The 14,156-nt window shown below is 37.3% G+C and overlaps 3 protein-coding genes across 4 annotated transcripts; 1 reads left to right on the forward strand and 2 right to left on the reverse strand.

Moving 5' to 3' along the window:
• Positions 1-1,385: 1,385 nt before the first annotated feature.
• On the forward strand, positions 1,386-6,482 carry LOC120015526. 2 transcript variants are annotated; one of them, XM_038867986.1, is made up of 12 exons: positions 1,386-1,745; positions 1,856-1,929; positions 2,591-2,654; positions 3,032-3,115; positions 3,249-3,365; positions 3,645-4,073; positions 4,274-4,674; positions 4,804-4,903; positions 5,008-5,067; positions 5,147-5,233; positions 5,480-5,608; positions 5,887-6,482. In XM_038867986.1, the coding sequence occupies exons 2-12, from the start codon at positions 1,856-1,858 to the stop codon at positions 6,187-6,189; spliced, it is 1,848 nt and encodes a 615-aa protein (XP_038723914.1). In that variant the 5' UTR covers positions 1,386-1,745; the 3' UTR covers positions 6,190-6,482. The 2 variants fall into 2 exon arrangements, with proteins under 2 accessions (XP_038723914.1, XP_038723915.1); XM_038867987.1 differs by having other exon boundaries at positions 3,044-3,115.
• A 67-nt stretch (positions 6,483-6,549) lies between these two features.
• LOC120015528 (STS14 protein-like) lies at positions 6,550-7,364 on the reverse strand. Its single transcript, XM_038867988.1, has one exon. It carries the CDS (start codon positions 7,185-7,187, stop codon positions 6,639-6,641), a length of 549 nt encoding a protein of 182 aa, XP_038723916.1. The 5' UTR covers positions 7,188-7,364; the 3' UTR covers positions 6,550-6,638.
• Positions 7,365-11,419: 4,055 nt separating this feature from the next.
• Positions 11,420-12,184, reverse strand: LOC120014585. Its single transcript, XM_038866575.1, has one exon. It carries the CDS (start codon positions 12,119-12,121, stop codon positions 11,642-11,644), a length of 480 nt encoding a protein of 159 aa, XP_038722503.1. The 5' UTR covers positions 12,122-12,184; the 3' UTR covers positions 11,420-11,641.
• Positions 12,185-14,156: the final 1,972 nt, after the last annotated feature.

Here is a 14,156-nt window from a genome sequence, read left to right on the forward strand (position 1 = left end):
TGATTTCGTGGTCTTATATGGTGGCCAATGAGAAATTTTTTGCAGTATGTACAAGTTCAAAGGTGGAAGAAGTCAAGGTGTCATTGTTAATGATATCATTACGTATTCGGAATTGGTGGATATGATCTATGAGTTGTTTGGAGTTGATAATAATACACATGTTTTGGAATTGAAGTTTGCATATAATACACACTTTGACATGGAACCAATGATCTTAAGTAATGACCATGACCTCAAATTCTTCTTAATACGAAGATACATGCCAAAGCATAATCTACTAAAGGTCTCCAATTGATCCTTATTTAACTTATCTCTGATATTACAAATGACTGCATCTGGTTGGGAAAAGTTTGACACTTTTGCAGGGAAATGATGACCCTCTGGGATAATGTAAGCCATAGTAACCCTAAGATAAAAAAATAAGTGAAATAAATATAAGTTAACAATACTCGACCAGTCAATATGAATGCTCGACCATTAAATATGAATGCACGACCACATAATAGATATGCTCGACCCCCATGATAAACCTAAGATAAAAAAATAAGTGAAATAAATATAAGTTCACAATGCTCGACTAGTCAATATGAATGCTTGACCAGTAAATTCAAATGCTCGACCAGTTAATATGAATGTTTGACCAGTAAATTCAAATGCTCGACCAAATCAATATGAATGCTTGACAATTAAATATGAATGCTCGAGCACATAATAGATATGCTCGACCCCCATAATCTTGCTCGAGCACATAATAGATATGCTCGACCATTAAATATGAATTTCGACTAGTAAATATGAATGCTCGACCATTAAATATGAATGCTCGACCACATAATAGATATGCTCGACCCCCATAACAAATAAATCTCGACCAGAAAAACCCTAAACTCGACCACCGACCCTCAAAATGCCCGACGAAATGCTCAAACACTCGACTACGTCGAAAACTTCGTTTTAAACTGTGCAAAATTGTTTTAAGCAAAGTCATGTAGTAATATGGAACCCAGAAAAATGGGTGAAACCTCACGAAACCCGTAATGGCAAGTAAACGTAAACAAATTAACCATAATCATTTTTGAATAAATGGTAAACTTACCTTGGAGTATTCGGAATAGTTGATGGAATGCAAACCGTTGTAGTTGATAGAACACAAATCGTTGTAGTTGTAGTAGTTGAGAATGAGAATGAGACTGTGTTTGAAGGAGAAACTAAAAGTGAAAGGGATTTCAAGAAACAGAAACGAAGAAGCGATGTAATGAAAGAAAAGTTAGGGTTATTTTGGTCTTTATCAGTATAAATTAGGTCATTTTACCTCTTTTTTACAAACCAAGTCATTTCTGCAGTTTTGTTAGTGGATGAGGTCATTTTTGCCAATTTCCCTACTTTCTTCAGTTAAAGCACACGAGCTCGTTTACATCTTTTAATGCAAGAAGCCCCTCCATTTGTGAAAGCTAACAGATTTATAGCCTTCAAGGACAAGGATCTCTCGTCAAAACCCAAAAAAGTTTGATATTTTCTTTACCCGTACTCTTGGGTTTTCTGAACTCCGCGTTTGGACTTTGGAGTAGGTTTGCGGTAGCAATGCGTGCACTTTCTGGGTACTTCCTGGAAGCTCTGTTTTTGCTCAAATGAATGAAGACAAGTAAAGTTCTTGGAGCCTAATCACGGTCTCTGGTTATTCGTTTGGTCTTTTTTGGACTTGTGGGTGTGCTGGCTTTCACTTGTTTTCTTCTTGGGGTTTCGTGGTAATATACCTTATATTCTTGTTTGCATCATGTTTTTTTCTTAAAAAACGAAATTGTCTACCTTTTATTGAAATTACTGATGGTTGGGGACTTGAGATGCATGTACGCAGATGGTGCTTGAAGGAAGTGGAGACGGTAATATGTGGGGACTGAGAGTGATATCCAGACATAAACGCTCTAAGAGGTAGCCATTTAACATTTGTTTGTATTTTGTAATTATTCTTGTTTTTGGGTATCCTTACTTGGGTTTCTTCAACTAGAATGACCTTCTGAGGTGTTTTAATGGCAAATTGGAAACATTGCTATTCACAGCGATGGAGGAGTGTGTTTTACAAGCATTAACGATGTCAACAAATGCTTTTGGCCCTGTTTTATTTGTCTTTATGTTTCCCACTTTCGATGTGTTACTCTCACATAAAGAGAAATGCGTGAAGGTTTGTGGTCCATATGAAATCGAGAGCTTAAATGAAAGAGTAATCATGGGGATTCATTAATTCATCAAACTCTGACATTGGGGCTTCCAGAGTGAGGCTTAGAACCATTTGCTGAAGCTAGCAGTTTTTCTTTTCAATTTCATTTCTTTTGATTGATGAAGTTTGTGGTCAAGCAATTGCCTACCAGTTTGAGATGGGTTTTGGGAATTTCATAGCTAAATGGACATGGAATAGAAGGTGAATGAAGGCACCCTGCTTCCCTTCTTCTTCTTGGTACAAATAAAAAAGAGATTCTGTAGCTTGACTTGTTTAAGTTGTACTAAGTAGCGTAGAATTGTGGTTGCTGACTTTAAATCTTTGCTTCAGCAATCTTAAATAATTGCTTTGAAGTGTGTATTTTTTGTTTCACAGCTTTCCTGGTAAGAGAAGAGTCGAGGGAGATGGCCTGGATGATGCATCGCGCCATGTAAAGAGGGTAAGATGACTTCTTTCTTGATTTTCTGCTTAAAAAATATGAATTTCTGAAGTAAGTTAGGGAACTTAGAGGTTAATCAGCTGAGTATCTTATTATTTTTTTGACCAACTTTTACTCCTTCACGTTTTTTCCTATTTGGCATGTCATACAAAGATTTTCATACAACACCAGCCAGAATATCCTCAATGGCCTCTTCATCCTTTTCCCTTTTCCCTTTTTCCGGATCTTTGTTTTTTTCTACAATCTATGCAAAGAATTTAGCATGTCTCTTATCTGGTCACTGATTATTTGGGGGTTGTTTACTTACTGCTGAGCATTCATTTACATACAATTCTAAAATGTTAAAACTTCTTAATTCTGATTATGATCTGTTCTAGGACATGGGACAGTTGAAGGACAGCATGATATCCAAAAAGAACCAATCGGACAAGGCCAAGGTCCAAAATTCTTTGAAGGAGGAGGTGTGAAACTAAAACTTGTTGCATTCTGGGCAGTATTCTGAATATCGAAATTCTTAAATATTGCTTGGCATGGCTCAGAGTCAGAAGTCAATCCTCTGATATATTCGACTAATTTTTTAAGTCGTTTATGCAGATTCTACAGCTTGAGAACAGATTGCAGGATCAATTCAAGGTCCGCCATGCATTAGAGAAAGTACTAGGTTGTAGGACTGCTTCCAATGATAATACAAATGAAGCGCCAATGCCCAAGGTAGCTGCTCCCTATAATCACTGTTTTCAGTTGCTTTTTTTTGTTGGCCTTGTTGAAGTAAATCCGCAAATCTCTCTGTTGCTGACTGGTTGTAAGCTATATCACTGCTATTATTTCATAATTCATAGTTGCTTTTTACAAACACTTATGTTACGTTTCCAGTTAACCATGACCTCATATGATGCTGGTGGTTTAGAGGGAAATGTGTGGTTTTTGCTTCTTCTGCTGAGTAGTTAGTTACATTTTTATTCTTCTTCGTTTTTTTTTTATGATGTACAGCCTGCCACAGAATTAATCAAGGATATTGCTGTGTTAGAGTTGGAAGTTGTATACTTGGAACAATATCTTCTCTCCTTGTACAGAAAAGCATTTGACCAACAAATATCCTTTGTATCACCCTCTAGCAATGGTGAAAGACTGAAATCACCTGTAACCACCCCGGGAGGAAAATTATTGGGCATATCCAGACCTAGTAACAGAGTAAGAAGGGAAACTTCAGCTATTCAGTCTGGTTGTCACTCACTTGAGAATCCTTCGAAGGATGCCAATGATACTGGAAGAGAAGAGAAGCTATTAGATTCTAACGTTAATCGTTGTCACTCCTCGCTATCACAACATTCAGCATTTTCAGTTAGAACATCTCCTCCAGAAGATTCCTTAGCTAAAGCCGTACGGGCATGCCACTCCCAGCCATTGTCCATGACGAAGGTAAATTAAATTTTATGGTATAAAGTTCATCAAGCGATATTATTGTTTGTCTGCGTATCACACTCACCACATCAAATATGATGTTGGGTTGTTTTTCCATGAAGCAAAGGACATTTCACTTCTCAGTTTATATAGCAGAATGAAAATAAGTGTCTAGTATTTTCTTCATTTTATGTTTTTTTTTGGTGGGTTTTCTGCAGTATGCTCAGAATGCATCAAACATAATCAGCTTGGCTGAGCATCTCGGCACTCGTATTTCTGATCATGTTCCAGATACACCCAACAAGCTTTCTGAGGACATGATAAGATGCATGTCAGCCATATACTGCAAGCTTGCAGACCCAACTTTGACGAATAATGACCTTTCATCTCCCAATTCCTCCGTTTCACCAATGAGTACATTTTCCCCACGAGGTCAATGTGAGACATGGAGTCCACGATTTGGGAACAATTCATCTTTTGATGTACGGTTGGATAATCCTTTCCATGTGGAAGGACTTAAAGAGTTTAGCGGACCATACAGCACAATGGTTGAAGTACCATGTATATATCGAGATAGTCGGAAAATTGATGATGTCGAAATCTTGCTACAGAATTTCAGGTTAGTCTCCATGACGTGTACCTTCGACAGGAAAAACTAGTCGTTGATGTATGTGAGGGCACATATTTCTTCCTAGTCATATGTTCTGTTTTGAACTCTGCTTGTTCTTATTAAGTTATTCTGCCGTAGGTTACTTGTCTGTAGATTGGAAGAAGCTGATCCTAGGAAGTTGAAACATGAGGAAAAGCTTGCCTTCTGGATCAACATACACAATGCATTAGTGATGCATGTAATGGTCTTACCAATTATTTACTAACTCATTCTGTTATTCCTTTTGAGATGGTTCTATATCTGATGCAGCTCAATTATGATTTGCTTTTTCGTTTCCAATAGGCAATCTTGGCTTATGGGGCTACACAGAACAATGTGAAGAGACTCTATCTGCTATTAAAGGTAAGCAAAAGCTTATTGGTCGCTCTAGGAGAAAAATATTAAGTGCATTGTAGGTTTCTTACAGCCTTCAATTGCCCAGGCTGCATACAACATTGGGGGTCACACAGTGAGCGCAAACACGATACAGAGTACTATCCTGGGATGCCGGATGTCTCGTCCTAGCCAGGTTAATTAGCCTAGGATTGCCATTAACAAGATTTAATTAACAATCATTGAGATTATCGCGACTGTTTTGTTTATGGGTATAGCTTCCAAGGTCACAGTGTTTTATCTGCTTTTAGAAAATCCAGCAAGCAATTATAAAATATATAGCAAGCATCTTCTTGTATGCATAATTGGAACTTTCTGATATATAGCAAGCTGCTTCTGAATCCACATTTAGTTTGCCTGATAAACCTGCTTCTTCTTGTAGTGGATTCGCTTATTACTCTCTTCGAAGACAAAATTCAAGACAGGAGATGAACGACAAGCATATGCAATTGAGCATCCAGAACCCTTGTTGCACTTTGCTCTATGTTCAGGAAACCATTCTGATCCGGCGGTATGTAATTATCTCGACGTTTTTTACTTGTTTCTTATTTGATTTGAATGTCATCCCTTTTATAAATAATGGTTGGGAGATGCTAAATGGATTTGTTAACTTGCTTCAAAATTTCCTTTTGATTAGGCACCATACAATTGTATGGATGAAACCAAAGTAAATATGTTTTTCAACTTGAACTGATGCATTATATGTGTCCTTCGATTGATCTGAACCGGGGATTGCTATTATGAAAGCTCTGATTTTAGCTTGGTTTTCATGCATCTTTATCTTTTCAGGTCCGTATGTACACTCCCCAGAGAGTATTTCAAGAGCTTGAAATTGCAAAAGACGATTATATCCAGGCATCATTCGGCATACGAAAAAACCAGAAAATTGTTCTAGCAAAGGTTGTAGAGTCATTTGCAAAGGATTCGGGTTTGTGTCAGGCGGGCATTATGGAAATGATACAACAATCTCTGCCTGAATCTCTGAGGAAGAGTATTAAGAAATGTCAACTGGGAAAATCCCGCAAAAGCATAGAATGGATTCCTCACAATTTTACGTTCCGATATTTGATATCTAAAGAGCTGGTGAGGTAAATGCTTGCTTACTCTTGAATGCTTTCATTACTAGCAATGATTGGCATGGTTATTAAGGGTGGTTTCTTTTTGAAAATGCTATGCATTTCCTTGTACAAAGTGGAAAGTGAAGCTGGAAATCATAGGGGATAGAATGAGTAACATAGGGGCTTTTGTCTTTGTATAATCTCGTCTTCCATATTATGAGATGGGCGTAACTCCAATGCCCTAGATGGTGAAAGAATCAAAAGCTTGCATCTGTCAATGTATATATAACCTAGTTCAGTGTTCATTTTTGTTTTTACCATTTCTGCGTACCCATTGTGTTCCCTTTATAGCTATAAATGAGACTTCTATTCATGGTTGATAGTTTCTGGTCTCTGTTCGCTTGTTAAAGAACAGAGCTTTGAACACCATTATTCCTTATTTAGTACTGTTCAAGACTCGCAAACAACCTTTAAACCAAAAGGCTAGTATGGTCTCTCCCCATTATAATTGCCAGGAGGATTATAGAAACAAATGCTTAAACTGGACTTGTCACAAACAGCTTGTGCGCATCCCAACTCCAAGGACTTCCTCCACACCACTTGAGTATACTCGCCGCAATCGTGATTTGGTGCACAGGAATTGCTTACGTAATCGTAGAACTCCTTGTCTTGCGCCCAATAGTTCACGACAGCGCTTGGCTCACGTGCTCCGCTCGCCCATAGTTGGTTTCCTCCGAACTTGTTACCGCCCAACTTTGCAAATTGACAGTTCTTTTTGTTTCTTTGGTACCTGACGAGTCTGCTGGTGGCATTGGCCAGCATTTCGCTCCACTTAAGAGGCCCAACCCCCACCGCTGCTCTTGCTTGATTGTGTGATAGTAGGTACTCTCTCGCCGCCGTGCTTCGCGGTGCTGTCACTGATTGTGCTGGATAGGGATTTAGGCCAGCCACTGGTGCAGCTTCATGAACTAGACCATGAAACAGTGGTATAACCACAAGTGTCAACAAGGCATCGGCCGTTTTCATATTCATTTCTTACTTCATGTGTGCCCGTGATCAGGATCCAAGTTGTTTTATTTATAGACGGGTGTTTGTTTGGTGGGTGCCTGAGGATATTACTAATTTACATTATGCTCTAGCTTTTTTTGGAGGAAATTTGCGTGCATGCGGGTTTTGACCGCTCGAGTTTAGACTCATATCAACACGGTCTGTCCGAATTTAGGTAGAAATACACGAATGGAAATCAGCAAAGCTGGCACCCGGCGTGTGTTTAGAACCTAATCTGATAGTATATTAATAGTAACACTGGGCTGACAAATCAAAACGTTGATTTTACCAAATATCAGAATCAGAGCACGTGAGCTGCTTGACTTTGATCTGGAATTTGGTGCGGCCATGTGATGTGTTAATGGTAGTGCGTGCAGGTGCAGCCTAACGAATCGACAGACTGTACAAGGCTTCAATGGGCCGCGAACAAGAGTTTCCTTTTGGGCCCGAGCTTGGGAGACTAGGTTGGGTTGGCACTTGGCAATGTGATGATGCTTGCTGGATACTTCAAGTTGGGCCCGATAATGGATTCTAACTGAGTAACTGGGTTGATTTACTGTAAATATTGACAGTGTCTTTACCAAGGAGACAAGAGTAGTAGATCACATTATTGTTTTTCACTCTCTGTGTAGACCCCAAGTGCCAGCCTGTTTTCAATGGAAGCCCGGGACATGTTGTAATTTTATTACAGTAGGTCTCACTGTAATATCATTTTTTGTCATTAAAAATTTTTATTTTTATTTTTAAAAATCATAAATATATAGTGTTCATCGCAACGAACACAACGATATATTTTTTGTTAGAAAAAAAAATCAAATTCAACATGAAAAAGACACGACAATTCTACACCATCGGATATAAACTCAAAATATTCGATATTTTGATCACGATGAATTTAATTTTTGTTTCAAACAAAAAATATACCGTTGGATTCGTTATGAAAAATACTATATATTTATGATTTTTAAAAATAAAAAAAAAATTTACTACCCATCAAACGCATTACAACGAGACCTGCTATAATTTTATTACAATAGGTCACGGGCACTCGTTTTCAATGGAGTAATAAGAAGCAACCTTAATTTATGTCACTGGCTGCCGTCATAACCTAGGATCTAATAAACGCGTTTTTCTGGGCAGTGATAATTAGAGAGTATATATATATAAATGAGATAATTGACTGTTGGACCACTCATTTTAAGTTTCCAATTATATGGATAAGGCTCTCTATACTCTATGTTCTTTACCAAACGAAAATGACATGTAACCCATCAATTTGATAATCTATGAGAGTTTGACAGATTTATTTCATTGATTTAATTAATCGAATAGTTTTATTTCCATTATTTTATCTTAGAATTCATTGTTTAAAATTTATTATTTGAATATAGATTTTATTATTTTTTAAAGCACAGTATATAATTCATTGTTTTAGGTATGAATTCATTTGTTTTTGAAATTCCATTGAAAAAAAATGGAATTAAGATTTACCTGATAAAACTCATCTATAATGGATTTTGTTCAGAAAGAATTTTATGTGTTGATTCTAAATATGTAATTTTTTTAAAAATCTAATATGTATTTTGAGAGTCAAAATATTTTAAAATTTTGTTTAAGAGATTTGAGTTTTCATAAGCTATGAATTATCATTATATGAGTTACCTAGCACGATTGTTTGCCAAATGGGGTTTATCTTATGTTAATTATTGGCTTGTTTTAAAGCGTGGACTATGGAGTTGGATGCATTACAATTAGGAAAAGCCTAGAATTGCAGAAATTAGATGAATTTCAGCCGCAAATTCACATCTGACGGCTGTAAATGAGCTAAAATAATTAGCATTAAAAGTGAATTGAGCAGTACATTCTACTACTTGAAGTGATTGACCTCAATCAAAATCCATTTTAAGCTTGCCTTAGTTGTAACTTGTAAGTTTTAACAAATACTTTTTTTTATATCCAATAACAACTTATTAGGTGTGCTCTTTGGATAATTCACAAAACTCAAATTTGGATTGATTAGGCACTCACAAACCTATCCGACATCTTAATTGCACCTAAATTCTATGCAAATCATTTAAAAATAGATACGTTAACTTAGAATCGAACTCTTCATATTTCATGCCCTAAAATTTTAGCAAACACATATTTTACACATTGTCACTATTTACTGTCATCATTAGCAATATAATAATAGTGGTGGTGCATTTGGAGGCAAGTGAAGGTTCCAAGCGAGTCTCTCGATAAACCCAAACCCCCAATAATTGATTAATCCAAGCCAAAAGGAAAGGGAAACCATAGAGTTATTTCGGTCAAGCGTCAAAGGCAAAATAGTAGAAAGAAAGTGGGATGCTCACATGTCACAGATAAAAAAATAAAAAAAAATAACAAGTGTGGCTCAGACTTCTATGCATATGCCGTCATGAGTCATGCCGATCCCCTCCAAACCCACATCTAATAAACCCACCCACCACGAACCACATTTGAAGATGGAATCCAGCAAATCAATACTGAAATAGATTGAAAAATTGATGACCCTTAATTGGGCTGGAAAATCAACGCTACGCTTGATTACAATTAATTTTTAACTGCATGTTGCACAAAGAAATATTATTTAATTTAGGCATGCATGAAGCATATCTACGACCACATATATATATATATACACTTACACACTCACTCAATAAGATAATTGGATAAACATATATACTATAAATGGCTGTAATTAACCCCTTGAGATTGAAGAACAACTCAAGAGACCGGAAGGACAGCCAAGTTGTGTTTTTGCAGTTTCACCATGTCTCTCACTTCACTTGTTCAAAGTTCAAACATTGGATTCTCCATCCTGCCTGTCTTTTTGTCATTATATTCTCATTCAAATTGCACAAGGTTTGCACACCTCGCTGACAGGAATAATTCATTGACTTGGTCAATAAGAACACGATTAGCTGCGCACATAATGAACCATTTCATGCAAAATTCATTATATTACATAGGAATGTTCACGATCGGTTTTTAGGATAGCTCTAATATTATATGAAGTTGGACTCTTTTATTCAACGAATACAGATTTGGAGACTCCACAATTCGTTTAAAATTATAGAATCTATAAATTGAATACAATAATTTATTAGGTGTGTCACATCATATAATTTTTTTGTTTTTTCATTTTGAAAATATATGATTTTTTCTCTACCATATAAATGGTAGACTTTAAAGAATTACGACCCCGAATCTGACAAATACTACTTGACTACATGGTCCTCCAAATACACCACATATAATTCACAATAATAAGCCCAAAAGAGCAGCTAGTGATAGATGGAAACGAATGTAAGGACCCATCACGTATCATTTCGTCACATCATCATCATTAGCAATCTGACATTGTGTATCTTTCACGTTTAATTATTCATCAATTTGCATGTACTGATTGACCATTCTCTGCCCTACTGTTCATCCCAAAATCACAAAACCCTTGCTGTTAATTTAATTGTATTATGAATGCGTGGCCAATTGACCATCATGATTCATGACTGATGCTACCTCCTTTGTTTTTCTCACTAACGTTTTCATGGATTGCCGTAACGTCTTTGCTTGGCAACTTCGCTACAGCTGTAATTAATCAATTCTCTGTCCATCAACAGGAACCCACAGAGAGAGAGAGTCGATAGTGTCCAAAAGCTTAATCCATACAATGCCGTTTTGGCCTGCCTGCCTGCTTGATTCAATCCTCCCATTTTCGCTTTTTTTTTGTCATTTACTTCCCTTTCCGCGTAATGACTGCTCTATTTGTACTAACAATGTGTTTTGTTCTATTTATTAATTACGGGATTGAGATAATCCCAATTATGCCATAAAATGGCTTCTGAACTTTACAAGGTCAGAATGTTTTGACCCGATTCACTTGAGGTATTGTCCACGCTCTAAACTAAGATCCGCGTAGCTTAATTTGTCTTTCAAAATGCATCTTCAAATGTTTTGAGATTTGACCCACACTTATAAATCACAATCGTTAATTTACACCAAACTTAATTAAAATCAACCGCATTTACTTTTTCACTGATTACAAATTCTACTAATGGTAATTATTTCTTGAATGCGAAACTTTTCAAGGTAGACGATAGCGCACGCAGTGGGAGAGTTGAGTTCTTGATTTATTGATTGATTTGTTTTTACTAATGCTAATTAATCTGTTTTGATTTGTAAAATATAGAATGAATATGGACACACAATCATCGGTATCTAATGCAGATCGAGATCGGACCATACAGGGGCAAAATTGTAACAGTCTTACATGGTTGACATTCAAAAGAACTAGATTCCCCAAATTGGGTGGAAACCCGCTAATTACCTCCCAAAACCACCGTCAGTTCCACCAAGATTGAACAAATTCTTTCTATATTTACACATTTACGACGGGTACATTTCCCAAACTGCCCCTACTCCGGAATTGCACTCAACAGTGCCTTAAATTCCTTTCTCCTCCCACCGCCGTCACCCCTCCTCCCTCTCCCACCTGTGGCAGACGCCCTGTTAGAAGCCTTCATATCATTATCGCCGGGAAACACGAGTGGTGAAACCGATTTCCGACGACACCCACATTTATCGCCACTCTTCATTAAGGCGGAGCTTGCTTTCACAGCCAATGCGGCCATCTCTTCCGCCTGTAGTGGCTGCTTCAATCTATTCAACGGTAAGGCGAAATAAAGCTGACCCGGTTGGAGCAATTCGTCGTCGTCTAATTCTGTAACGACGTCGTCGAACTCCATCTCGTCCGAGTTGCAAATAAACGAAGACGGATTCCTCTGTAATACGTATGAGACCTTGACAGGGTAAGGGTATTCCTGTAATCTCCCGTCTTGTAGAACCAGTTTTGCAGTGGCTAAGTGAGTTGACTCGCAAGAACTGCAAATACCCATTTTGTTATATTTCCCGGCGATAAAACTCGTCGAGATGGGTGAGAGTCGGTTGGGATCGAAGGAGAGAGAGCACGGTGGTTTCTATAAATAGGGGGGGTGGCTTGTGAAATTGCCTTTGTTGGGACCCACATTGCCACGTCGGATTTGTCATTTAGTTGATAGTGGGGAGTGGGGGCTCTTTTACGGATCAGTTGGCAGGGTTGCCAGGCTGTGAGTTGTTGGTGACAGCTTGTATTAGTGTACTAGTGCTTCTCAATTAGTGACCCTAGTTTTCAATTGATATTACATAGAGGGACTATGAAACTATGGGACTACAGTTTTAATTTACTTGGGTCGGACCGGGTTAAACGCACTGCAGTAAAAATCATTATAGTTTTCTTACAATATCCATCATAGATGTTCAATCTGTTTATTAATGTGGGATTCATAAAATTTTTTGAATTCCATAAACAAACGACATGTGTGATGACAATTACAATGACTTCTACTGCGAGATTATCATCCACTTACATGGTTAGTTGTAATGTGATGGAGGGTACCTAATAGGCTAACACCCACTCTTCCTTGAATGATGAAACTTCTATTAATGGCAAGAGAATATATTGCTTTGCAAAAGTGAGGAGGTAGAGAGGGCTATGAATGTAGACCATCCAGGCTTTGAAAAGGTCGGTAGTGAAAAGATTAGGAGTGGGTGAAGACTGAAGATTAGTTGTTATGCACACTTTGTGCCTTTTTCCTCATCAACTTGTGTATTTTCTCATCAAACAAAAGGGCTCTTTTTGTTAAAAACTGATTAGTAGCACAAAGCTGGCATCAATCATTATTATTACCTCAGAGAACAAATGTGTGGATTGATGAGACTAAACTGTTGCACCGTCAACCCAAATACAATGCATGTATTCACTATACACAAGTCTTAATACATAATAGTGTCTTTGAATTATTTTCTTGTACTACACATACCAATCACTTAATGTGCTTAAAAATAGTTTAACGTAGATAAGCTTCTTATCCCTACAACAGTCGTACAAGTCCTAGGATCCTTTAAAACGTCACAGGCCCCCAAAATAGCAATCACAGAGATATATGCTAGCTAGAATGGCATAGATAGATATGTCAGGATTTGGTTCTCAGAGAAATAGAGCAGGTGAAAAATGCAGAGGCATTTAATTTTAACCCCCACAACCATTTGACAAAAGCAATATTAGATGAGACGGTATTTGTGTGGAAAATAAAGGGCAATTTTAGAGAGTGTGAAGGAGGAGAGAAAACGTGGCAAGATGGCATCGCTGCAATGGCAGGAAGGAAAACACGTGGAATTTGCTAAGCAAAACTAATTTAAAAACAATCCGACAATCGATGGCGTAAGCTGATCTGGTTCTGCTGGGTCCGGATGCCCCATATAACCTGCAATGCTCCTTGTGTTCCGGCGTCGTTTGTTTTATTTTTTTTTTTGTTTGTTGTGTATAACTCAAGCTTCATTAGTAATGAAAATATGTGCATGCTTAGGGTATTGGACTAGCATAACATGTGCTTTGTACTTTCTAGACCACGAATCTGCATTGATTTGTTCTTTATGGATCGTTATTATTGACTCTTAGATTCAGAAAATACATCATTCAGTCATTGTGTGAAACATGTAAGGTCATTACTTATACACCATTCAATTGGATTATACCTTATGATGTGGGATATTAATCTTGACACTCTCCACACTTTTGAGTTGGATTATTTCATATCCAACAATTAGAGAAGTCTTTTACTCGGATACATGTTTATGATAATACATATTGAAATTGTAATGTTTTTGAAGCAACTTAATGAGCAAGGAAGAATCTTTAGTGCATCAAGTAAGGCAAGTACATGCATGCATTGTACTTGAGTTTATTTCCTTTTGGTTTGCAATATAGTTTAATGGGTTTTGGTCTGCCTGATTTGATACTCGTAACCCATGCTTTATTAGAAAGATATGCCTTTGCTGCTTTGAAATTTTTTTATTAAAAATTAATTGGGCTAATAATTGAGGGGAAATAAT

Source organism: Tripterygium wilfordii, chromosome 14 (assembly GCF_013401445.1).
Source record: "Tripterygium wilfordii isolate XIE 37 chromosome 14, ASM1340144v1, whole genome shotgun sequence".
Taxonomy (NCBI): Eukaryota; Viridiplantae; Streptophyta; class Magnoliopsida; order Celastrales; family Celastraceae; genus Tripterygium; species Tripterygium wilfordii.

Coding starts and splice junctions, on each gene's coding strand:
- LOC120015526 (XM_038867986.1), top strand. CDS start 1,856: ATGGTGCTTGAAGGAAGTGGAGACGGTAATATGTGGGGACTGAGAGTG. Junction 5,234..5,479: donor GGATGTCTCGTCCTAGCCAG/GTTAATTAGCCT, acceptor TTCTTCTTGTAG/TGGATTCGCTTATTACTCTC. Junction 5,609..5,886: donor GAAACCATTCTGATCCGGCG/GTATGTAATTAT, acceptor TTATCTTTTCAG/GTCCGTATGTACACTCCCCA.
- LOC120014585 (XM_038866575.1), bottom strand. CDS start 12,121: ATGGGTATTTGCAGTTCTTGCGAGTCAACTCACTTAGCCACTGCAAAA.
- LOC120015528 (XM_038867988.1), bottom strand. CDS start 7,187: ATGAATATGAAAACGGCCGATGCCTTGTTGACACTTGTGGTTATACCA.